Source organism: Ambystoma mexicanum, chromosome 1q, assembly GCF_040938575.1.
Source record: "Ambystoma mexicanum isolate Mex_15411 chromosome 1q, UKY_AmexF1_1, whole genome shotgun sequence".
Taxonomy (NCBI): Eukaryota; Metazoa; Chordata; class Amphibia; order Caudata; family Ambystomatidae; genus Ambystoma; species Ambystoma mexicanum.
The window spans coordinates 493,912,966-493,938,928 of NC_090922.1; the positions used below are offsets into that span (position 1 = coordinate 493,912,966).

General features: G+C 46.0%; 1 protein-coding gene across 1 annotated transcript in view; it reads left to right on the plus strand.

Moving 5' to 3' along the window:
- The window catches only part of LOC138529452 (phospholipase A2 inhibitor and Ly6/PLAUR domain-containing protein-like), a 233,218-nt gene that overhangs the window by 163,681 nt on the left and 43,574 nt on the right, over positions 1–25,963 (plus strand). Inside the window, exon 3 of the mRNA XM_069640825.1 lies at positions 1,823–1,963. Coding sequence (XP_069496926.1) covers positions 1,823–1,963 — 141 coding nt within the window. The remainder of the gene's footprint in view (positions 1–1,822; positions 1,964–25,963) is intronic.

The following is a 25,963-nucleotide window of genomic DNA, read 5'->3' on the forward strand; positions in this document are numbered from 1 at the left end:
GTTTCCTCCTCCAATATCTTCACTAAACATCTCTCCCTCAAACCTTTTTACTAGAGATATCCCCTGTGTAACATAGTTATCATCTTCCTCATGTTCACTACAAGCCCTCTGCAGTCTCAGTGAGATGTCACAGAAAAGCGAGACTGACAGACATTCACACGGGTGGTGGGCCATCCCCTCTTTATTACAACAACATTCCATTGATGTCACAGTTCACTGGAATACCAGTGGGAGTAAAGTGACTTGATTGTACCTTTCAACCATTCACTCTCCTTCTCCTAGAACACAAGCACCTTTGATCCCTTCCATCTCCCAGGATGCCCACTACAGTTCCATCCTTGCCCACTACTATTTACACCGGGCACCTCCTTTTTTGGTAAGTTCACTTACAGTACCCAATTCTTCTGCTTCACCACCTTTACCCTCGACCTCTGCCCTGAAATCTCTTATTGTCTTTCAGTTATCTGCCACTTGATGCCCAACTTTTCTAAGATCAAAGTCATCTACCTCCCTGTCTACCATTCTCCAACCTTCCTCCCCCATATATTACCTAGATAATCTCACACCATACCCCAGGTTTTGCAGACTTTTGGTTTTCTTCCACATCCCAATATAAATGCAAACCTCACCAATTTATCACATTTACTGCGACCAATACAAGACGTAACCTACTAAACATCAAGAAATGATGTCCCTTTCTCACTGACTACTTCATGAACACTCTCAATCACCACTCGTTTACTCAGTCGACTTGAGTATTTCTATATGTTTCTCCTGGTTCTCTCTCCCTGCTTCTTTGTACCCCGCAACAAAATGTGCAACTGTGCAACTCAAACTCTGTACTGTCTTCCCTGCTCCTCTCGCACCGCTGCATACTTCCTCCATTATAGCTGGTTCCCTATGCATCCCTGATTCCTTCACCCTTCCCTTCTATTTGTCCATGAAGCATTTTGTGGACTTGGCATTCTCGCCAGGCTACTTTCATCACAAGCTACTCTCCAGCTTGTACCCTTCGCTCCAGCACCCTGCATGCCCCACACCTCCTCGGGGTGCCTCTCACTTATTATCATTTTCTCTCCTTTTCTCTTTTCACTGGAACCTCGTCTCCTCGATATCAAACATATCATCACCATCCCTGCATTAAAATGATCTCTTAAGCTTCAGCTTGTCTTCTTCAAAAGCAGGAGTGTTGCTAGATCTGGAAAAGATCCGGTGCTACGCTATTGTCGGGATTGTCTGGACTTGGGGCTAGCTAGCCTTTTGGATGTAGCCCCTGAGCTTCTATCCGGGGCTAAAACCAAAAGACCCAGGGCTATAGCCCCCTCGAACCCACCTAGCGACCCAAAGGAGCCACTTTAATAACCCAGTAAATAACGTGTTCCCCTTCGCCCTTTGCTCTCCAACATAGTATTTTTGCTTAAGCAACCACAACAGTTATACATTTAATGTGTGCATTATTTCATTGTCTCTCAGCATTAACCCCAGTTGGTGTCCCCTTGTGTCCATTCCACTCATCTAGTTTTAATTCCTTCTTACTATCAATGCCCTATTGTAATGTGCTTGGCTCTAGGATTGCACCAAACTATACTGTGCACTATTTTACATTGTGTGTGTCTGTTCGAAACACTGTGCCCTGCTGTAAACACTAATAAATACAAATTGAAATAAAAATAAACACAACATTTATGGCAACTTGAGACCTGGATCCTAATGTGCTTATTTTCCTGCAGACTGTGACACTGCTTTCATCTCTGATACTCTACTGCTGTTGTGCAAGAGGACTCACTGATAATCCCTTCTATATCTCTATCTTCCTCTCCAGGCAGCGAGACGGCAGTGGTGCACACGAAGGGATGCGGTAACGAATGCCACCTTCCTGTCAGCATGACAGCTGGAAACTTCCACGTCAAAACAATCTCCCGGTGTTGCCACTCAGACCACTGCAACAGTGGCCTCATAGACTGTACGTGAGATCTCCTTACTGTACGACTTGGGCAAGTGTATGACATGGGGCAAGGGGGCTTTGCATTTGTGTATTTGCATATCCTGTTTTATACATCGCGTTTGATGTCATTAAGTGGTTGGTTGTGAACGCTGTCTCATCCGTTTGACACAGTAGGCTCCAGGATAGATTCGATTTCACTACCTTGTAGAGCTTCCATTATTCCACAGTAGGTAATGAGGGTACAACCATGACCCAAAGCCTAACTTCAGTGACAGAAGGGATGCATTTTCTGTTGGATTAGGCATGTGGATTAGGCATGTGGCATTTTTTGGATTAGGCATGTGGATTAGGCATGTGGCATTTTTTGGATTAGGCATGTGGATTAGGCATGTGGCATTTTTTGGATTAGGCAAGGTGGTGTTCCTTTAAGGTTTTAAGTAAAGGTAATACAAACGGGCCACAGCATGGTTTTTGCAGACCTTGACACAGAGGACCATCAAATTCCACTGTTGCCCATCATCGGTTAGTTGCACTTGACGTCACATTATTTTCGATATGATATGATATGATGTTTTTATTTATATCACGCTCGTAGACAGGTGTTTCAGAGCGCGACCAGGCAAAGGGACGGGAACAGGGGAGAGAATAAAAACAACGATCTTACTAGGCCCACTGACATTGAGAACGTGCAAGTGCACGGGGAAGGCAAATGGGGAAAGTGCATGGGAGGGGGGAGAAATTGGAAAGTGCAGAGCATAAGAGAGGACAAGATATATAATAAGTAAATAAATAAATAAATACGGTGATCCAAAACAGCGGTAGTGCAGCCTGTGAGGACCAAGTGCAAGGTTAGTCAGATGGGGAGTATCTGATCAGTGCAGAAAAAGAGTGGAGGGGGGGCAGCATGGGTACAGATACAGGCCCTAGTGCAAAGGGTGGACAGGGGGCAGTGCAGGAGGGTGGTAGGGTGAGCAGATACCAGGGCCCGAAGGGCAGAGAGGGGCCAGGTGCAGCATTGTTGAGAGGGAAAGCAGATCAGCTGGGGAGAAGAGGGGCAAAGGCAGGGGTGAAAAGGAAGGTCTTGAAGAGCTTTCGGAACCGTAAATGGTTCTCCTCAAGTTTCAAGGTCTCTAGAGGGGAGGTATTTACGGAGGGATAGTTGAAGGTAATTTGTACCCAGGCCCCAGAAAGCCTTGCGGACAATGCAAAGGGTTTTACATTTAATCCTTGCAACCACAGGGAGCCAATGAAGGGATTTCAGAGCTGGAGCGATACGATCCCAGGGCTTGAGGCCAAGGACAAGTCTCGCAGTCCTGTTCTGGATTAGTTGTAAAGGGCGGAGAGTGGAGGCAGCTAGCTTTAGAAAGAGGCTGTTACAGTAATCCAACCTAGAGAGAATCAGAGCTTGGGAGATAAGGAGCTTCTGAGGGAAGGAGAGGAAAGGAAGAGTGCCTTTAAGGAGGTGCAGTTAGAAGTTTGACTTTTTGGAGACATCAGAGATGTGTGCGGAGAAGGAAAGTGTGGAGTCAAAGATGACCCCAAGGTTCTTAGCTTCACTGGTAGGGGCAGGAGGAGGGCCAAGGGAGGCTGGCCAGAGAGTGAGAGGAAAGGATGGAGGGGGTGTACCAATGAGGAGGATATCAGTCTTGTTGGCGTTTAAACAAAGATCATTCATAGCACACCAATTTTGAATGGTGATTAGACAGTCAGCGATGAGTAAAGGAGAGGAGGTGGCCGAGGGAAGCCTGAAAATGAGTTGCGTGTCGTCAGCATAGCACTGGAAATTTGAGCAGAAAATGTAAATGCAGTAGGCGAGAGTGGCAAGGTATTGACTGAAAAGCCAGGGTGAGAGGTTAGACCCCTGGGGAACACCGCAGGTAGATAGGGAGATAGAGGATAGGAAGGACCCAAGTTGTACCTGGGAGGGTCAATCAGAGAGAAAAGAGGTCAGCCAGGCCAGAGCCTGATCGGTGATACCCAGGTTGTCATGGAGACGATTTAGCAGGGTGGTATGGTTGACCGTGTCAAAAGCAGAGGAGAGATCAAGTAGGATGAGGGCAGAGAGAATGTTAGAGTCAAGGTTGGAGAGCAGGTCTTCACAGATGTTCAGGAGAGCAGTTTCCGTACTTCTGGCTGCTCTGAAGCCAGATTGGTGATCATGGAGAGAGCCAACTGAGTCAGAATGAAGGTTAAGCTGAGAGATGGCAAGCTTTTCTAGGCGCTTACCCAAAAAGGGAGAAATGGAAATTGGGCGATAGTTAGCCGGACAAGTGTGATCAGCTGTAGGTTTCTTGAGGAGAGGATGCACAAGGGAGTGCTTCAGAGGAGAGGGGAAAGATCCAGAGGCAAAGGAGAGGTTGCAGAAGTCGGCAAGGGCAGGAGCAAGGGTATCAATGTGGTCCTTAATAGATTTGGATGAGCAGGGATGGACCTGTCTTGAGGAGGCTTTCATAGATCAGACTTTTCTAGCGACCTCATCAGGGGAGAAAAGAGGAAAGGAAGAGAAGGAGGGAGGCGTGTAGGTGAGGGTGGGTCAACAAGCAGAGAGGGAGAGGGGAGAGGAGCGGGGGAGGAGGAGAGTGAGGACAAGATGTCCTGGGTTTTAGAGATAGAGTGTGAGGCAAGGTCATTGCAAAGAGACTGAGAGGCAAGAGGAGGGGTGGATACTGCATCAGGGTTGGCCAGCTCCTTGCAGATTTAAAGAGTTCTGCTGAGTTGTTAGATGCCGCAGAGACACAGGCTTGAATATGGACTCGCTTCTTGGTGTGTACAGCAAGACGGTATTGGCGTTGGAGTAGACGGCAGGCCAGTTTGTCAGAGGATGAGCAAGAGGCCCTCCATTTTCTCTCAGCCGCCCTACACTTATTTTTGAGTTTAGCTAAGTCGGAGTCATACCAAGAATTACACTTGGTTTTGGGCTTCAAACGGATCCTCATGACAGGGACAAGAGCATCAAGAGTATCAGCAATAGAGGGGTAGAGGAGAGACAGGGCTGTGTCAGGGTGTAAGTCAGTCGGGAGTGGAGGAGGGGGTGAGAAGGTGGCAGCGAAAGCTTGGACTGACACATGTTTCATGGGCAGGATGTCTGAGAAGGTGGGTGGCAGTCTTGGGGTAGGCTTGGCTTGAGGGGAGGAGATGGGAAGATGAGAGGAGAGGAGGCAGTGATCGCCCAAGGATATAGGAGTGGTGAGGGGAGTATATAGGGGGAGGCCAGAGGAGATCAAGACATCAAGTGTGTGGCCAGCAGAATGAGTCGGGCAGGAGGGGAGGAGAGAATGGGAGAGTGAATCGCAGAGGTCGGGAAAGAGCACAGATGAGGAACAGGGAGAATCAAGATGGATGTTAAGGTCACCAAGGAGTATGTGTTGAGAGGTAGAGGCCAGGAGGGGGGAGGAGAGATCTGCCCACTCAGAGAGAAAAGAGGTGAAATGACCAGGTGGCCGGTAGAGTGTATCAACAGTAAGGGAGTGGCTCGGAGAGAGAGAGAGCCTACAGACAAGGCATTTGAAAGAGGAGTAAGTCTGAGTGGGGATGATAGAGGCAGGAATCCACTCAGGGAAGATGAGGGCTACACCACCTACAGGCCGGTTGGATCTGGGTGCGGAGAGGTTCTTGTAGCCGTCAGGGAAGAGAGTGTCAAAACTCGTGACAGAGCTGGCCGTGAACCATGTCTCGGTAAGACTGAGGACATCCAGATCAAGTTCTTCAAGGAGGTGGCAGATGTCAGAGGAGTGTTTGCAGCAGAGCAAGGATTGATGGTGGCAAGATGAAGAAGGTTGCCAGCCTTAAAGACCTTCCGGGGAGGGGTACATATTAGAGGTACACCTTGCGGAGGTGTGGAAGGAGTATGAGATGGGGCAGAGGAGGAAGGAGAAAAGGGCAAGGTAGCCAAGGGAGAGGAGTAGGGGACAGCAGGAGATGAGATGAAGTTAATTAGGCGAGGGAACTGCCCATCAAAGAGACGGAGATTGGCCTGAGGGCCTTGCACCATGACAGTGCCATTTAGGTAGACATTTATGATGACTCTGGAGGAGTCAAATGAAACCATACACACTTCCCAGCGGGTGCCACCATTAATTAATATGTATCTACAAGCACCTTTCTCTGGTGGTCTGGTTGACATAGTTCAGGCACATTTCTTTCAAATTAAAGAAAATAAATAGACACATATAAATTACAGTGAATTTCTCTACAACCTGCAGGAACTCTATACAAATTCCCCTTAGGATATACCCACTTTTAGCATCGCAGGACCCTATCAAAATGCTTGTGAGAATGTTTACTCAATAACACTTTTAATGAAAATCTTTTTTTTCCAACATTCACACATCTTACAACCCATTAAAAATCAAAAGTGCAATTTTGGTGATCAGTTGTGTGCTGTGATAGACCTACTTTGCAGAAACAAAGGGCCTCATTACGACCCTGGCGGTCCCATATTGAAGGGTGCCGGTACGGGACCGGCACCCTTCATTACGGGATGCCAGATTACGAGGTTCCCTTGCGGGACCCGGAACAGACGTCTGGTAAAACCAGACGTCCTTTCCGGGTCCCGCGAGGGGACCATGGAGCTAATAACAGGCCCGTTATTAGCTCCATCCCCATTCCCATTGAGCCCTATGGGGGCTCAAATGGGAACGGGGAATGGTTCTGTGCATGAGGAATTACCGGGTCCTCCAAGGTCGGAATGACCCGGTAATTCCTCATTCACAGACCCCGGTATTGGAGACCGGTATGGATGTAGTCAAGGTGCTAATAGCGCCATGGCTACCTCCATACTCGTAATGAGGCCCAAAGATTTACTGGCACATAGGAGCGCATTTTGAAAAAGGCGTACTGGAAAATAAATGCGTAAAAGCCTCACATAAGTCTTTTATGCATTTCAATTCCAGTATTCCCCATTTTCATTCACTTATATGGCGATTTTAACTTACAATTCCACCGCCTACTTCTTCTGTGCCTTACAAATACTACAGCCTTATGCCAAAATGGATTTTCCTGCCGGAGTAAAAGCTGTGGATTCCTATGAGAAAAGCAGGTGGACTCCATAGGAATCCATTGTAGACGCCACCTGTCATGTGCACTTGGCAGGCAGCGATTACTTCATTTGTACAGCAGAGTGTGAAAGGGCGACGTTTGCACTTCTACATGTAAATGAGGAAAAAATGTGGCAGCATGGACCTGTTTACGCTAAAGGGTACACTTAACAGGTCCCCACTGCCAAATCACAGGGAACTCCAAAATGAGCCCCATAGTAATTTGTATGTTCTCACGTATGTTTTGGATCATCAGTGCTTTTTGTGTTTCATGAAAACTGGAGGGGTGGAGTGTTGAGGAGGCACCAACAACATAAAAGTGGGTAGGGTAGGGTTGTGAAATGAATACTCATGATATTGGGTAGTACCTTTTCAGAGTATTGGCACTGGAGGCAATTAACCATTCCGGTTCCGAATGGGCCTAAATGCAGCCGAGGGCACCGGGGAGCCTCAGATTGAAAAGTAGAGGTGAGACATGTTGAAGGGTTTACGTATGGAGAAATATAAGTGTGTATGAGGACAAAAGCAGCCGGTTTTATAGTCAGCAGAAGAATAGAAGCATCACTTCTCTAGTGGGATCCTTTGCCTATACTCTTTACTTCTATGTGCCATTTATAGATTTGACACTCATCAACTATTAAATCAGTTCAGTGAGTTGAGCCCCCGCTGCAAGGATCTGTGGTAATCTCCAGGTATCTACTATGAATCTTGGCAGGTAAAACTATGCTTTTGTTTTGTATACATCATCCAAAGAAATAAAATTAGAGAGCCAATAAATTAGGAATTAAAACTATCATTCATGTGCCAATAGACAATTCTGTATGTTTTGTGCACTATAGAAATGTTCACTATTACTATTAATTATAAGAAAAAATCATAGTCATTTTTCCAAACTACTAACTTCCAAAATAGCTCCTTGCACCCCTTAACCCACCCATCAGCAGTTTTATTTACCCCTCTATACAATAACTAATACAATAACTAATGCAATCCTAGTATAGTCCTTGTTATCTTCCATCACCTTAGTTCCTCATCCCAGTCCCTGATCCTAGTCACAGCCTCTCATCGTAGTCTCTTATCCTAGCCCTTCATCCTAGTCTCTTTTCCTGGCCCCTGATTCTCATCCAAATTTCACAGCCAAGTGCCTCATCCTAGTCACATTTTATAATCCTAGTCCTAGTCCCACCACCTCCCCATAGTCTTGCATCGTTCGCATAGTATTTTATATTTGTCTCTCATCCTCATCCCTCATCCTAGTTCCTCATCCTTGTCCAATGTCCCATGCACTTGCCATTGTCCTAGTCACTTGTCCAGGGTCTTCATATGGTCCTAGTCACTTATCAAGTCATAGGCCACATTCCAATCCCTCAGCCTAGTTCCTAGACGTCATTATAGTTCTCATCCTAGTCCCTCATTCTACTTGATCATCCTAACCCGAGTCTATAAACCTATTCAGTGTCTCTCATCCTAGTCCTAGGCTTTCTTCCAAGTCTTAGGGCCTCATTACATATTTGCCGGTATCCCGCCGGTACTACCAATGGGATACCGGCAAACTGTAATATCGTTACCGCCAATTGGTCTGCTGGAATTGCCGGCAGATTCTAAGTGGTGGAAACGCCAGTAAATCCCTGATCCATAGGACTCCATGGGGGGATTTGCCGGTATTTCCAGCACTGGGAATACTGGCATTTTATTGCCACTAGGGTAGTGGATATACCTCCAGCTCAGGGCTGGAGGTACATCCAACACCTTACTTGCAAACTTGGAGTGTTCCGGTTTGGTAACATGCCAGTATCCAGTAAAACTGGCATGTTATTACTGCACCAGCACACTCACAACGAGGCACGATAAAAGTCCTAGTCTCTCATCTGCATCCTAGCTTTTGTCTCACATCTCAGTCTCTCATCCTACCACCTTGTCCTGTTCCCTCATCCTGTCCCTTGTCCTAGTCCATCATCTAATTCTCTCATCCTAGTCTACCATAATCAATTTCCCTAGTCACTGATTTTAGACATAGTCTCTTATCCTCATCCTAGTCCCTCGTCTTGGTACCTCATTTTAGTCTCACATTCTAGTCCAAGCCTCCTGTCCTTGTCTCATCATAATCCTAGCATCTCATCCTAGTCCCAGTGGCTCACCCTAGTTCAAGTCCAAGTCTCCTATCATAGCACTAGTCTCTCACTGAAGTCATAGTATCTTGTTGTAGTGCTTCAACATAGACCTTCATCCCTCTTTCTAGTCCATCATCATTTTCCTAGTCCCTCTTCCTAGTACCTCATCCTGCTCCCTGATTCTGGTGTCTCTTTATTGTGTATTCGGTCACTAGACCTTTTTTAAAATACAGAGTTAAAAAAAGCGATTTAGAAAGACAGCTCTGTGACCGCACAGAGCGGTCTTTCTGAATCCAAATGTCAGCCCCTGCGAGGCACATGAGTGTGCGCAGGGATTGACAAGCAGCGAGTACCCGGAAGTGACTGCAACAGAGAACGAGTAAGTGTGTGTGTTGCGTGTGTGTTGTGTGTGTGTTTATCTGTGTGTTGCATGTTTGTGTGAGTTTGTTTATTTTTGGGGAGTGTGGGGGGTGATGAGGTTAGGTGGTTCGGGGTGAAACCCTCTTATTTTGAACAAATCCTGTCAGGAGGGATGTGTGGGTGGGTGTGGGCCGAGGCAATGTGGGTTTTCGCTTTCTGTAGGCGGACCAAGTTACATTTTCACAGAGAACGCTTTATTGTTAGTGTCCCACCCTAATCCTACTCTTTCATCCTAGTCCAACATTCTAGTAATGCGTCCTATATTCTCATCCTATGCCTGTCACTTGTCCTAGACTCCCATGCACAACTTCGTCCGTCGTCCGAGTAGCACACTCCATTTCCCGTAGCTTGACCCTCGACCTAGCCACTGAACTTACATTCTAGTTCTTCATCTTCATTCCTCATCCTCGACCCTCGTCCTATATTGAGTTTCTCATCACCATCCTTTTTTCTTGGTCTGCATCCCAAACCTTTGTCCTAGAGACCCCCATGAAAGTCATAGCCTTCATCCTTGTTCGAATCCCTTGCTCTAGGCCATTGATTTAGTCTTCCATCCCAGTCATTTATCCTAGTGTTAGTCTCTCAAGTAGTCTTTTGTCCTAGCCATTCATCCTAGTCCACCATCCTTGTCCTTGTTTTTCTTCCCACTGTCTTGTCCTTGCCTCCTGTCGATATACAATTCTATCATTCTCATTCTTGTCCTTGTCACTTGTCCTTGTGTGTGGAAATGCCATTGGCAAGGGTGCAAAGTCCTGTTTTTTTTAAATTCTTTATTAACCAATAGAATGATGAGGGTAATTCTGTCTCAAAAATTGGTAATCTGCCAACCAAATTCCCCTTTTCCATAGACTCCATGCCAAAATCATTGTGCACACTTGCCCTGCCACATCAGTGTTCTGGTCTACTGCAACTGTTCTGCTCGTGACACATAGCAGGTTCAAATGTCACAAGATGCCTACTTCACAGCTGCACCAACAGCCAAGATATGCCCCCCACGAAAACTATGATGTTCATAAATTGCCCATGCTGGTGGCATGGTAAACTAAATCAAAGCTATGCCTAGGTTTAGGCGAGGTGCATGGTACTAATTATGATCCTGACTGCCACATTCCAATCGATATCACACATGTGTCAGCTCCTGCGAGTCAGCTCTGCTGTGGAAGTGATGTGTATTCTGGTCAACTGGGTGTAGCCTTTCAAATGGCAGGACAGGAACCTGGTGGGCCAGGCCTCCTCTTTGATTTCTTTGTGATGGCAGGTAACACCCTACGCCCAAGATTGCCTCACAGCAGGCATCTGTCCCAGGCCTGCACATCAATACAGCACACTGATGAGATATCTAGACAAGTCCGATCTATGAAAACCTCATCAAAACAGGTCCATCCCTGTTCCTCTAAAACCATTAAGGACCACATTGACACCCTTGCGCCGGCCCTTGCTGTCATGATCTCTGCTTCCAAAAGGTCAGGGTTTTCCCAACTCCCTTGGAAGCAGATCCATAACCCAGGTTCCGAGTGCCAACCAGTCCCAATTGGGACCTTTTGGACCCAGTCCTGCGCCAGTGGCACCAGGCTCATAAATATGCCCAGTCCCAGCGCTGGAAGCGCCGGGCTCATAATGCTTGGGTGGACTTACCTGCAGCAGACCATGCTGCTTACTTGCCTGCCAGTTGAGCCTCTGATCCTCTTCTGTTTGGAACTACTTTTCCTGTTGGGTGGGGCAGGAGCCACTCCCTAGATTCAGAACACTGGAACTCTTCTGGAAAGCAGCAACTCTTTTCTTACCTAGGCGTGGCTGTGGAAGGAGACACCTAAGCACTACAGGAGGCTATTTAAACCACACCCGATGGATGAATCTTGCTTTGCGTTATTCTGCATCCTCTGCAGCAGAACGTTCATCGTGTCTTCTGCATCTGATCCTGGGCCTAAGGAAAAAGGCTTACCATCCTGCATCCAGTCTTCAGCAACACCTATCAAGACAAGAAAGAACAGGTTAGCATTACGGTCTTCAGTGACATCTCTTCACTTACCTGATCCATCGGCTGTCACCAACGCCTCGCGCTGCATTCCGGCATCTGAAAGACAAAGGCTTACCTACTCTTCGTGCGCTCCGGAGGTCTTCACACTGCATTCCGGCATCTGAAAGACAAAAGCTTACCAACTCTTCGCACGCTCCGGAGGCCTTCGGCGCTGCATCCCGCATCTGAAAGACAAAACAAGGTGCGTTTAAAGACATTGGGGAACTTTAATACTCACGTGCCATTACTCCTTTCCACATCTAACCCAGTGGGTATTCCGGCACCCTGCAGCCGCTCCGAACTTGTACCTGCAAAATAAAAAGACAGTTAGAGCGCATCGTGAAGCAGGCAACAAGCGCTTACTTACGTGCTTCCAGGCGCTTCTATTCATCACACGGGCTCCATCTTCAACTCACTTCAGCCCGTCATCCGCCATCGCCGGAACCCTGCAAAACAAGAAACATCATTACTAAAGACTTTAAAAACATTAGAATTACTCGAAACTTACCGTTCGTGCAGTAAACGACGGACAGCAGTCCTCTGAAGTCAAGAGGCCTGCTCCCCTTATCCAGTGAAGAAACTGGTTACAGCACCCTGCCCCGAGGCAGACGGAGAGCACGGCGTTCACTTGCCTAAGGTGAGAGCGTTAACCTTTGGGGTTCTACAGGAGAAGAGAAAGGGAAGAAGAGAGAGACATTCAATAACCCAGTTCCTTAATCCCATATTTTCTATCTGCAGACATCTTACCCTTCAAGTCAGACATACAGTGCACAGAGGTCCAGCCCAAAGAGCCAGCCGTGTGTTACACATCACCTTTGCAGATACGGTATACGCCCAATCAAGACCGGCGCCTCTACGGGAATCAGGTGAGCGTTACACTTGCTGATTTCTGCAACCTCTGCTTTGCCTCTGGCTCTTTCTCCTCCCCTCTTAAACACTCCCTTGTGCATCCTCTCCTCAAGAAATCCACTGCTGATTCATCATGTCCAGCAAACTACCACCCAATTTCCATTACTCCCTTTTTGGGTAAGCTCCTGGAAAAGCTGGCCATCTCTCAGCTTAATCTCCATTCCAACTCTGTTGGCTCCCTCCATGACCACCAATCTGGCTTCAGAGCTGCCAGAAGTATGGAAACTGCTCTCCTGAACATCCGTGAAAATCTGCTCTCCAACCTCGATTCTAACATTCCCTCTGTCCTCATCCTACTTGATATCTCCTCTGCATTCGACACGGTCAACCATACCACCCTGCTCAATCATCTTCATGACAACCTGGGAATCACTGATCAGGCTCTGGCCTGGCTGACCTCTTTTCTCTCTGATCGACCCTCCAAGGTACAATTTGGGTCCTTCCTATCGTCTATCTCCATCTCCACATGTGGTGTCCCCCCAGGGGTCTATCCTCTCGCCCTGGGTTTTCAACCAATACCTGGCAACTCTTGCTTACTGCATCTCAATGTTCTGCTCAACATTCCAGTGCTATGCTGACGACACCCAACTCATTTTCAGGCTTCCTTCAGCCTCCTTCTCTCCTTCCCTCATCTCTGATTGTCTAATCGCCATTCAAAATTGGTCTGCTGCCAATGATCTATGTCTAAATGCCAACAAGATTGAGATCCTCCTTATTGGTACACCATATCCATCCTTTCCTCTCACTCTCTGGCCGGCCTCCCTTGGCCCTCCTCCCAACTGCACCTGTGCGGCTAAGAACCTTGGGGTTATCTTTGACTCTACACTTTCCTTCTCCGCACACATCTCTGATGTCTCCAAAAAAATCAAACTTTTTACTTCACCTCCTTAGAGGTACTCTGCCTTTCCTCTCCTTCCCCAAAAGCTCACTGTCTCCCAAGCTCTGGTTCTTTCCAGACTGGATTACTGTAACAGCCTCTTTCTAAATCTACCTGCCTCCACTCTCCGCCCTCTACAACTAACCCAGAACAGGAGTGCGAGACTTGTCCTTGGTCTCAAGCCCTGGGATCGTATCTCTCCGGCCTTGAAATTCCTTCATTGGCTCCCAGTGAATGCAAGGATTAAATGTAAAACCCTCTGCATTGACCACAAGGCTTCTGGGGCCTGGGACCAAAATACCTTAAACTATCCCTCTGTAAATACCTCCCCTCTCGAGCCCTTCTATCCTCTACTTCTAACTCCCTCAGTGTTAGTCGTTTTGCAAAAAAACTAGCTTGGGGTAGATCTCTGTCTTCGGCTGGTGCCTCCCTTTGGAACAGCCTCCCTGCCACCTTGAAACTTGAGGAAAACATCTTCAGTTCCGGAAAAAACTTCTCAACACCTTCCTCTTTGCCTCTGACTTTGCCCCCTTCTCCCCTGTTGATCTGTTTCTTCTCTTGGCATTGTGCACCTGGCCACTCTCTGTTGTTTCGGGCCCAGGTACCTGCTCACCCTCCTGCACTGCCTCCAGGCCACCATCTGCACTAGGGTTCTGTATCTGTACCCATACAGTCCCCCTCCCACTTTTCTTCTGCACTTATCAGATATACCTTTTTGAGTAACTTTCACCTGCCACTTGCTGGCTGCACTACCATGGTTTATCGCCCTTATTTATAATTTATTCTATTTCATATTTATTTATGTTTTCTCTCCTCTGCCTCGCACTTTCCACTCCCCCCTTTCCATGCACTTTTCCCCGATTTTTCTTTTCCATGCACTTGCGCTTTCTTAAATGTCACTGGGCCTAGTAAGATCGCTGTTTTTCTGTTTTCCCCCTTGTTCCCCTGCCTTTTTGCCTGGTTGCACTCTGAAACACTTGTGTACGAACACGATATAAATAAAATATAATTTCATTTCATATATCTTATATGCGGAATTTCGGTATTAGCATAATTGTTCATTTGTATTTGATGGAATGGTACATTTGACCGAATTCGGCCAGTACCATTCCATCGACTAAAAAATAACAATTAGGCTAATACATACCGAACATGTGGAGCGGGAGTTCCGGGGGTGTCCCCCGCTCCCCATGATAGGTATGTAGATAGGTATGTATTAGTGTTGGGGGGTTGCAGCGGTGTCCCCTGCTTCCTCAACATGGGAGGCTTGAAAAAAATAATAAAGAAGAAAAAGGGACCCTGTGGCATCACATCCGACCTGCGCTAAAGGGTCGGATCTGATGCTGCAGGGGTGAAGGGACCTGGCAGCAAGCAAACAGGTAAAATGGGGAGGGGGGCATCGGGTGTGGGTGGGAGTCAGGGCGAGTGCATTGGATTTTAGGTTTGAGGCTCTGATAATTGATCGCATGCGGGCAGTTTATTTTCGGACAGTTCGCTGCAATCAATTATCAGACGATCAAACACCACCAAACAGGAAATGTTATGCGCATTGGCAATGACCGGTCTGGGTATCTTTTTGATGCTGGGCCACATGAAGCAACATCCAATGCTCAAATCAGACCGACATACACAGTCTTGACCATTTAGTAGCACACTGTCATTGAACCTCAGGTTCAGCGCAGAATCAGAAGGTGCATTATTCCTGCAGTAAAGTACACTAGGTTCATGCTGATCACTACCTAAACACTAGACCAGTCTTAGTGAGTCATTTGAGCACAGACATAAGCCTCACTAGAACAATACACTAGACACTAGTGCGGCTCCTGCAATGATAATGCTGGTTTTGAAGTGAACAGACTGCACACTGTGATTTAGGTTTAGCAGCAGATAACAGAGTCAATTTATTTTCATTGCAATGCAAGGAAACAACCTGACAGAATATCTTCTTCTGTAAAAGTGAACCCCCAAGCCAGTAAAGCAGTTCATTTTTATACTTTTGTGTATCTTTGATTTCACACATAGGGAACGATTTAATACATTGACATGTTTTTCTTCTCACACCACTGGACATTTTGCTCTGATGTGGGAAGAGGATCCTCTCCTGCTCATAATTGCTTGCTGTTCGGTAGGTGGGAGCTCACAATCTTTCTACTGGCCCATAACCTTGAAATGACCACTGTGAGCATTTGCACTGCCATTCAGAGGACGTCCATGGGACTCTCAAAGGCTACAGATCAGGTAATATTCAAGAGCCCTCTGTGAGAGCCTTCAGCCGGGCTTGGTGGCCAATGACATCATGGATATTTTGTAATTGTTCATTCAGAAAGCCCTGCACTTCTGAACATGCCATGCCCCATTTAATCTGTTCAGATCCAAGTTTGTTAGTAGGGCTTTAAGCAATGTACTTAGATAAAGTCTAGTTGGCAGATATTTGTTTCAACATTAGTCAAGTGTTTCTAATTGTCCTAATGTTTAATTGGTCTTCATATAATTGGTCTTTGTAAAGATGCACCGGTGCAACAACAAAGTAAGCACCATCCCATAAATGTGCATGTCAGTCTCCCCTCCTAGACACATAGCAACACCCCTTGAACAATTGGAAAAATAGGCGGTTATCTGGAATCTTAGCAAGGGTAGGAAAAACGTATCCTTCCATAGGGAAGCAGCTAGTATGGTCCATATATGCCCCATGTGGTCTTCTTTGGTTGGTCTCACACGTGTCCAGTTAATATGTCGAATCCATAATGTTGAATGACAAAAATGTCAAAACAAATTGGCCGAAATTTATTTTTTCAAGTATGTCATTTTTTAATTTACATTTTTTTTTGCTTTTGTGCGTTAAAAAAAAAGGGTAAAAAAAAAATTTAAAAAGGAGGGTTGGGGGAACCCCCCCATTTCGAACATAAAATAAAAAGACATTCGAAAATGTTTTTTTCGCTTATTTTTTTCTGACATTTTTGTATTCGAAATTATGTAATTCAAAAATGTCACTATAAACTGGTCTCACATACTACAGTTGTTGGGTTGCTACATTACTAAGACCACAACATTATTTTGTACTCAGTGTTTGGGAAAGAGAATATTGGAACAGTGTTCAGGTCACATCATAAACTGGGTGCTTTTCAATGGGGTGCTTTTCAATACATAAAACTCTAAATTTGTTGGAACATACCTTTTCAGTGAAAGTGTCATTGTGTACTAGATGAGTTATCAAAATAAATATAGGGACCCTCTTCATTATCAGTTTCATGGTAACTAGGGACAACTAGCAAATCTACCTCTTGTAAACGGGAAGTGGAGAGATGAGCCTCTCTTGAGAGTGTTACGTTGGGTTTTAAGTAATATACTTTGGTTTCTGCCTTACCATTTGTGTGCCATTGGATCAGTTCATGATACTTATTTCCCTGGTCTTCAAAATATAAAGGGTTAACAAAATATAACTTTGGATGCTTCATGGGCGAGGACAAAGGCCATTTGATTTCCTATATCTATATCATATTAGTGTAAGGGGTTATAGTGGTAGGGGCTGTAGGTGGGACTGACCAGATAGGTTCAATGTAGAGAAGAACATGCATTGTATAACCTTCATCAGAAACCCAGGTAGGGATTGAGTAGCATCATGTTGCAACATTTCCAAAATAACATTAAGCTGCACCAGGAAGAAACTCCAAACAATAATGTACTTGTTCACACGACAAAGCAGTCCCATAGTCATCCTTTTGCTAAGTAACAATGCTACGGTTTTTTCACCAGGGTGAAACCTCTGATATTACTCTGTCAGTTGTGTTGCCAGTTAGGCAATTACTTTTCTGGTGAGTCCTTGCTCCATGCTTTTTACATTCACCTGCAGTTTCACATTTAGACACCTCGTATCCAATCATGGTCGTATCTAGACCACACTACTGTGTTGTGCCTTATGGTCGTATCTAGACCACACTACTGTGTTGTGCCTTATGGTCGCATAGTGACCACACTACTGTGTTGTGCTTTATGGTCGTATCTAGACCACACTACTGTGTTGTGCCTTATGGTCGTATCTAGACCACACTACTGTGTTGTGCCTTATGGTCGCATAGTGACCACACTACTGTGTTGTGCCTTATGGTCGCATAGTGACCACACTACTGTGTTGTGCCTTATGGTCGTATCTAGACCACACTATTGTGTTGTGCCTTATGGTCGTATCTAGACCACACTACTGTGTTGTGCCTTATGGTCGCATAGTGACCACACTACTGTGTTGTGCCTTATGGTCGTATCTAGACCACACTACTGTGTTGTGCCTTATGGTCGTATCTAGACCACACTATTGTGTTGTGCCTTATGGTCGTATCTAGACCACACTACTGTGTTGTGCCTTATGGTCGCATAGTGACCACACTACTGTGTTGTGCCTTATGGTCATATCTAGACCACACTATTGTGTTGTGCCTTATGGTCGTATCTAGACCACACTACTGTGTTGTGCCTTATGGTCGCATAGTGACCACACTACTGTGTTGTGCCTTATGGTCATATCTAGACCACACTATTGTGTTGTGCCTTATGGTCGTATCTAGACCACACTATTGTGTTGTGCCTTATGGTCGCATACTGTGCCCTGATTTTGCTGCCCACATTGCATTCTGTTTCTAGTTGTGCCATGTTGAACGATACCCTCGCCATGCCTCAACAATCCACCAGCTCACCAGCTGCCCCACTGGCATTCCTCTCCAACATTCCTCCCACCTACTTCCTACCATCATTCTTCACTGAAAGCATCCCCACAGCACGTCATCCTCCACCCAGCATAACTTCCTACACCAGACCCATCCACACCAGGAACCAACTCCTAGGTCTCCGTTCTAGATACCCTAGACTCACCCACCAAGCACCTCCCACCACTCTTAACACGCCTAACACGCCATCCCTTACAGTCAAAACACCCTTACCTAAACCCACCATGCCGCACCCCATCCCGGCGACACCACTCAACACCACCCCTACCTCGGCCCAACACACACACAACCTACAGTGTGCCCTCATAAACGCCAGATCCATCCCTGCCCATGCCATTGAAATTCACGAACTCCTAATTAGCTTGGACCTCGACATCTTAGCCATCACCGAGACATGGCTGCACAGCGCTGCAGGGCCAGCCCTCAACCTTACTATCCCACAGGGGTACGCCATTATCCGGCAAGACCGCCTCTCCTCAGTAGGTGGTGGGGTAGCATTCATCCTGAAAGATCACCTCGAGGCCAGACAAATCACCTCCAATCTAGGTGACAACATAGACTCTCTAGCTATAAAAATTGCCCTCTCCCCTAACTCCACCATCACCTTCAACCTAGTCTACCGCCCGCCCGGCCCCCTAACAGAGTTCCATGAGAACCTTGTACACCGCCTAACAGAAAACCTAAAACTCACCTCCAAGAGCATCCTTCTAGGTGACCTTAACCTGGGGTATAACGATAAAAAGGACAAGCCTGCTAAATCTCTTGCACTAGCCTTAAAAGAACTAGGCTTCGACCAAAAAATAACCTCACCCACACACAACAAAGGCCGTATCCTGGACTGGATAGCTGACCACAACTGTCACGTCGACATTAGCTCCATCACCCCGACTCCTTGGTCAGATCACCACCTCATTCACTTCTTTATTCCCGCTGTATCTAACACAAACAAACCTAACCCCATCCCCCCAGCACTGGCAAGATGTGTAAAAAATCTCACTAAAGATAAAATTACACCCCACCTTCACATCCTCTCCACAGACCTCAAGTCATCTGACCCGTCAGAATTAGCAGATATCTACAAGAGCACCATAAGCACCGCCATTGACGCCATTGCCCCCTTGCAGACCAAAAAAGCCAAAACTATCAAACACTCAAATACCTGGTTCTCCACTGAACTCAAAGAACTCCGCTCACAGAAAAGAAAAGCTCTAAACTCCTGGCAGAAATCGCCTTCCCCAGCCACCCTATCCTCCTACAAAAAAATCACTGCCCAATACAAAAAAGCCATAATCACAGCTAAATCAGTCTCTTATAATGATAGAATTGCTAATGCAAGCTCCGAATCCAAAGAACTCTTCGCCATTTTCAACGAACTCACCACACCGGCCACCAAATCACAAGACATTGTTAAAGACCAAATCTGGTGCAACTCCATACAATCTGCCTTGTTAAATAAAATTGAACTCCTACAAACAAAAATTAAGGAGCACCACAAAAACCTATCACTGCACCTCAAATCTCCCACCACCACGAGCCACATGCCCACCCCTAGTTCGGGAACCACATCCACCAAAGCCCCCACTACCCCGTTCAAATTCAGGGAAGTCACAGAACACGAAGTTATTGAGATAATGAACAAGATCAAACCATCCAATTGTAAAGGAGACCCCTGCCCCGCCAGCCTGATCAAAGACTGCACTGAAACACTCGCCCCTTTCCTTAAATCATTCATTAATGCCTCTTTCAAAACCAACACTGTCCCTGACAGTCTAAAAGAAGCCTGGGTGCGCCCGCTTCTAAAAAAAACCACCCTCGACCCTGAAGTAGCTACCAACTACAGGCCCATCACCACTGTGCCTTTCCTGCTCAAGATACTGGATAAAATGGCCTACACACAAATCCAGGATTATCTCGAAACCAACCATATCCTAGGAAAAAGACAGTCAGGCTTCCGACCAGGTCACGGAACTGAGTCAGCCCTACTTGATCTGAAAATACAGCTTGCTGACACTATGGATAAAGGCAAACCGGCACTCCTTCTCCTACTGGATCTATCTGCCGCCTTTGACCTTGTCAACCACGATATCCTAGGCATGCACCTAAAAAATGAAGCACACTTCTCCCCGGAAGCCATTGCATGGGTGGCCTCATTCCTAAATGGCAGACTCATGAAAGTCTTCTCAGACACTGCCTCGGCAACCCCTACCACCATCCACTGCGGCGTCCCACAAGGCTCCTGCACCGCCCCCACTCTCTACAATATATTCACCCTTCCTCTCTTCAATGACCTCGACTGTCGTAACATAGCGTATACCAACTACGCAGACGATACGCAGGTACTACTCCCTCTAACTGGGACCTACGAAGAAGATGCGACAGCATTAACCAAAATCTACACAGCCATCCAAACCTGGATGGCGGCCAACGGCCTCTGCCTAAACGGGGACAAAACCGAAATCCTCATAGTAGGGACCAATGAAATTCTCAACAAACTCCCCCCCCAATACAAATCCTTCAACATCGACAACTCCACCATCTCAGTCTCCAAGACTGTTAAAACCTTAGGCGTTCACCTAGATGCCTCACTATCTATGTCTCGCCAGGTCAACGCCATAGCCTCTTCCTCGGCACTTACCACCAAGATGATAAATGCTGTCAAGCCTTTTCTCTCCGCCAAAAACTGCCTGTCCATCGCCAGAGCCACTATAGGTACAAAACTAGACTACTGTAATGCCCTGTTCCTAGGCACCTCCGCCCACAACCTAAAAAAACTCCAAATCACGCAAAACAATGCGCTCCGGGCAGCACTGTCCATTCCAAAAAGAGAACACATCTCGCAAGCAAGGAAAGATGCCCACTGGCTACCCGTGAAGGAACGCATACTTTTCAAAGCCATGACCATCACACATAGATGCCTATCCCTGGATGCCCCACCCTATCTCGCAGAAAGAATCACACCGAAAGCCTCCATCAGACCCACCAGAGCTCACCGCACCAACATGATTGATGTCCCCACGTTTCAAAGATCCAGGGCGGGAGGAACCAGCTTCCAACACCTCGCACCTAAAAACTGGAACTCCTTACCTACCTCACTAAGGAACGAAAAATCATACCATACCTTCCGTAAAAACCTCAAAACCCTCCTATTCCGCTTAAGTCTTCCACATGCACTCTCATGCCTGCATTGTAACCACAGCATAGCATAACCTCTAAGCTCAATGTTTATTACCAATGTGAAATGTACTCGGTAACTCGGTTTACATCTGTAAACACATTCCTATGCTTGTGTTCATGACTAAGTCTGCTGTAACAGCGCCACGATGCCCCAGGGCAGTTCTGTGCGCTTTATAAATGCAAATAAATAAATAAAATAATGTGCAATAATAATGCAAACCGACTTCTAGTGGTCAGTAAAAGGAGAAGCATCCTGAGCAGCCATTCATCCCATTGGGAGGTGATGCGTGCAACCAGGCGGGTAGTCCCTGGCACTTAACAACAGTCTTTGTGGTTAGCAGAACCTTTTAGGTACCATTCCAGCATGGTGCTAGGGTAGTATGTTGCAGTTGTACGTTTACAGACACCCAGTGTCCAGATACAGTGAGTAAGACACTTTTTCTGGGTCCTTTGGAAATGTGTCCTTCACCTGTGAATCGATAGATCTTACACATTTAATTAATTAATTAATGCCTGGGGATAATTCAGCATTATTTGATAAATTATGTGAATGTTCATCTGTGCTAACTCTCGCAGTGGAAATGCAGGAAGGTGCATTGAATGACCCATAACTATTTCCAGTGGAGTAACTTTTCTGAAAATGTTGGGGGCGGGGCATGACATCTGAAGAAAAGGTGCCCCAGCCAATGGCAGGATGGTGAGGGCTTTAAAACTGAGGCTAACAAACACAGACAGTGGGCCCATTATATGTTTGGTTTTATCCCACCAAACGGTAATACAGTTACTGGCACCTGATCTGCCGGAATTACAGGTGCCAGTAAGGGTGGGTACCATTGCTGGTACTACCAGCTGTTTGTTGCCGGTGGTGTGCCTGACGTACTTCCAGCTTTTAGCTGGAGGTAAATCAGGCCACCCGAACCCCACCAGCAATCTTGTAGATTGCCAGACCGGAAACGTGGTGGTGAACGTAAATACTAGCATGTTAACTGCGGAGTGGCATACATATAATGAGGCCCATTATCTTTAGGGCTGGGAGTTCAGATGGGGAGTTTGCAGACAAAGCAGGAGAACACCAAAGCACGGAGGTCCCTTAAGCCCAGAGAGGTGTGCTCCAGGGAGAGTGAGAAGATTGTGTGAGGTGCCTAATCGTGCCTTGGAGCACTTGTGTATAGGCGTGTTATAAATGCCATATCATATCATATCCCCCTGAACCCTCAAAGAGGGTCTGCTCCAGTGATGGGAGAGGAGCCTCCAAACCCCAGAGGAGGAGTATGCTTTAGTGAGGGGGATAGAAGCCCACTGAACCCCAAAAGAGGGGTCTGTTCCAGTGAGGAGGAGATATGTCCCTGAGCCCCAGAAAAGGGGTATTCTCCAGGGAGGGTGAATATCCCCCTGAACCCTAGAAGAGGGGTGTGCTCCAGAGAGAAGCAGAAGAATCTCCCCCCACCCCCCAAAGCACAGAAGATTGGGTGCTCCTGTGAGGAAGAGGTGAGCCATTGTAACCCAAGTAGAGGTTGGGATCCAGTGAGGGGGAAGAGTGCATATTGAGACAAAAAAAATAGAGACCCCTGGCACAAGAGAAGGGAGGAGTCAGTGAGGGAGGGGAGAAGTGATATGAGAGAAAGTGTCTTTGACCTTAGTAGATGGGATGTGTAAGAGAAGAGGATAGCCCCGGGATCCAGAAGAGAGATGTGCCAAAGTGAAGAGAGAGAGAGCAGGGCTCTATATCTCTGGTGTGGATTAGGGAGCAGGGCAATATATCCCTGAGTAAAAGAACAGAGGGGGAGAGCCCCATGGTCCCAGAAAAGGGGAACAAGTAACAGAGGGATGTAGAATACCAATTAAGGGGGGACATTTGGGACACTTGGAAAAGGGAAGAACCCCTAAATCCTGAGAGAGGCAGAGAGTCCTTGTGGTACCTAGAAGAAAGATAGACTGAATGCTAGAGCAACCTAAATAGGAGATCTTCCTGTCTGGGACTTTGTGAGTGCCTTTTTGTTTGTTGCCCATTGTTTATAATCCTGAATTCAAGGACTACATCTCCAAAGACTATTTATGCTACAGCAATCTTAAACCAATTTCCAAACAATAGTCTTAGGTTTTACTTTTGTGTAATAAGACCCTTTATTTTTTATTTCGGTGTCAGTAGTTGTGTGGTCCTTCGGCCATTTGTGAGACTAGATACTCCTGAACCTTTTCAAGGGTCTCAAAATACAGAAAAAGCATATGCAGCTATTACACATGTTCTCTCCACTGTTCCAGATTTAAAACTGCCCAATTAGAAGTAGAAGAAATCGTTAATTCTCTTTTGTCACAAACAAGATGGGTTTGCCCTAGCTGTTTTACACAAAAACAAGGAAGTAAACACTGCTGGTTACAACACTTTGACAAAGCGGTATATCCAGTGGGTTTCTTTGCTGTCTTCGATATGAAGCATCTGCTGTCCTGTCGGTACAATTTATTTATTTATTTGTATTGCGCCGGTAGCTCTGGAGCTTCGGGGCGCAGAGACAAGAACACAAAGACAAAAAGTCCGACAATAAAACACGTAACACGAGACATTTCCGAATGTTACATTTCGGCTTTCCCATTAAGTGTTGCAGTACCTCATCCTATCATGACACTGATGCTTAAAACACAAACACAGCAGCCCTCCCCTTCCTGCCTTACAATGTATGACCTGATTCAGCTGATTTTCCTTTTTGATTTTTAATTGTTTTTTTTATTTTTAAATCTCTTACTTGCTGCCTTATTCTCAGTCCTGCCTCTTCACTACTGAGCCCAGTAGAGGGACAACCACATGATTTATCTCTGTCAGATTTGCTCCTCGGCATACCAGGAATTCACTTCTTGATATAGCCTTACACAATCCTAACATGATTTACTTTGTAGATAGTGCCTTTCTCCATGATGCTAGTGGCAAACTGACTGATGGTAGTGTTTCTGCTTTTCTCAGGCTTTGGTAGAAAGCACCCACCTCCCCAATGTATTCTCTGCCCAAAGAAAAGAACATGTAGCCATAACAAGAGCAAGTACATTGGTAGAAAACCAAACTGTCGCCATATAAACTGACTCTCGCTGGGCTTTTGTAGTTGAACATAACTATGTATGTGTACGGAAACAGCAGGAATTCCTGACATCAGCAAGATCACATATAAAACATGCTCGCTGACCTCTTTGCTGCTTCAACATTTTCCAAATAAATTCCTATTGTAATGTGTGCTGCTCATCAACTCTTCCACTATGAGGTTATGGAGGGAAATTCTTTGGCTCATACAGCAGTAAGGTAGGGGCTCTTTCCCAGTGGACAAAGTGTATGAAAGGAAGTAGTGGAACTATATTCTCTGCTGTCTGCCCCACTCCCCACAAACCCCATTGCCACGCCCCCTCCCATTCACAATACAAACCCACAAACAAATGCTCCTGCTCTTCAAGGGAATGTTCAATGCAGTGCAGTGAAGTGCAAGTTTCAACTGCTTCCTACACTTTTATTTTAAAACGAAACCATTCCTGAACGGTTGCTTTTTAAAATGAAAGTATAGGGACAATAAAACGTGATTAAAAGAAGTAGGGCAGCGCCGCTCCCGCCCACTTTTACAACTCCTCTTTCCTGCTCTCAGGATGTATCTATGTTTCACCACAATGAATGAATATGGCAGCCTCCCTTGGCTTTCCTATTGGACCTTGCCAAAATACAAGACACTGCCCAAGAGATTGTACAATTATCATTCATTGTTTGCTGGGTGCATTCTACATCCTGACCACCACTGACACTCCCTAAGCATCTGCCTGGTTGCAAAGCTAGTGATACCTTATTTTGTCTGTGTACATTATGGACTGGTGCATATGGTTAAAGGGGGGGTGGATGCACTGCTAAAATGAAACTGGTATGTACCAAACATTTCTTTCATAGCTCAACATGTTGCAAAACATGTGTTATTCGTCTGCAACATTATGTCGAGAAATCAGTAGTCCACTCTGGGGTTTTGATCTCTATATCTGTTTCATCTTGGGAGAGGCAGTCCCAAATACTGTGTTTCTATGGGACATGGTCGTTTCTAATTAGTTGCTCTGTCAGGGGGCTTGAGAATCATTTAAGCCCTGTCAGTCCTACTCTCAGGCAGACCAGGTGACTGTATGCAATATTGCCACTGTGACTTTGTAACAATAGACATGTAAGATTCTGTAGTGATTAATAAGAGCAGCATGACCCAATATGAATGTATGACAATACCCAGCTATATCTAGGCATGATTGCATTTGAATGTTAGTAGAATGTATGGGCATCCTACATTTGCAGAAACCGGGGTGCCTATCTGATGAAGGGTCTCCATAGTAATATTGTGACCCACATAGTATACTCATGATTGACATCATTCTAGCTTTTGTTTGGAGGCGTTGATCCTTTTTAAGATTAAAGCAGCAGGCATCATAAGAGAGTGAGTCTAAGAAGATCATTCACATACCGAACAAAGGCATGGCCCATAAGGGATGTCTCTCCGCAGAGTCCTTTAGGCCATGCTGCTTCTAATCACAATGCCTTGTTGGCCTTGCCACTTTTCACTGCCAACAAACATGTACCCTTCTAATGTATTATAAATGGCTGCTCATGTAACATTCTGCCTCTACATTGGCAACATACCTTCTGCAATAAGCCATCATTGAAGACAAAGGTTTAGAGAGCTCTTGGCATATTCTGATTACCTCAAGCAAAATCCCAGCCAGAAATAATTTGCATCCCAAGACCATACAGGAG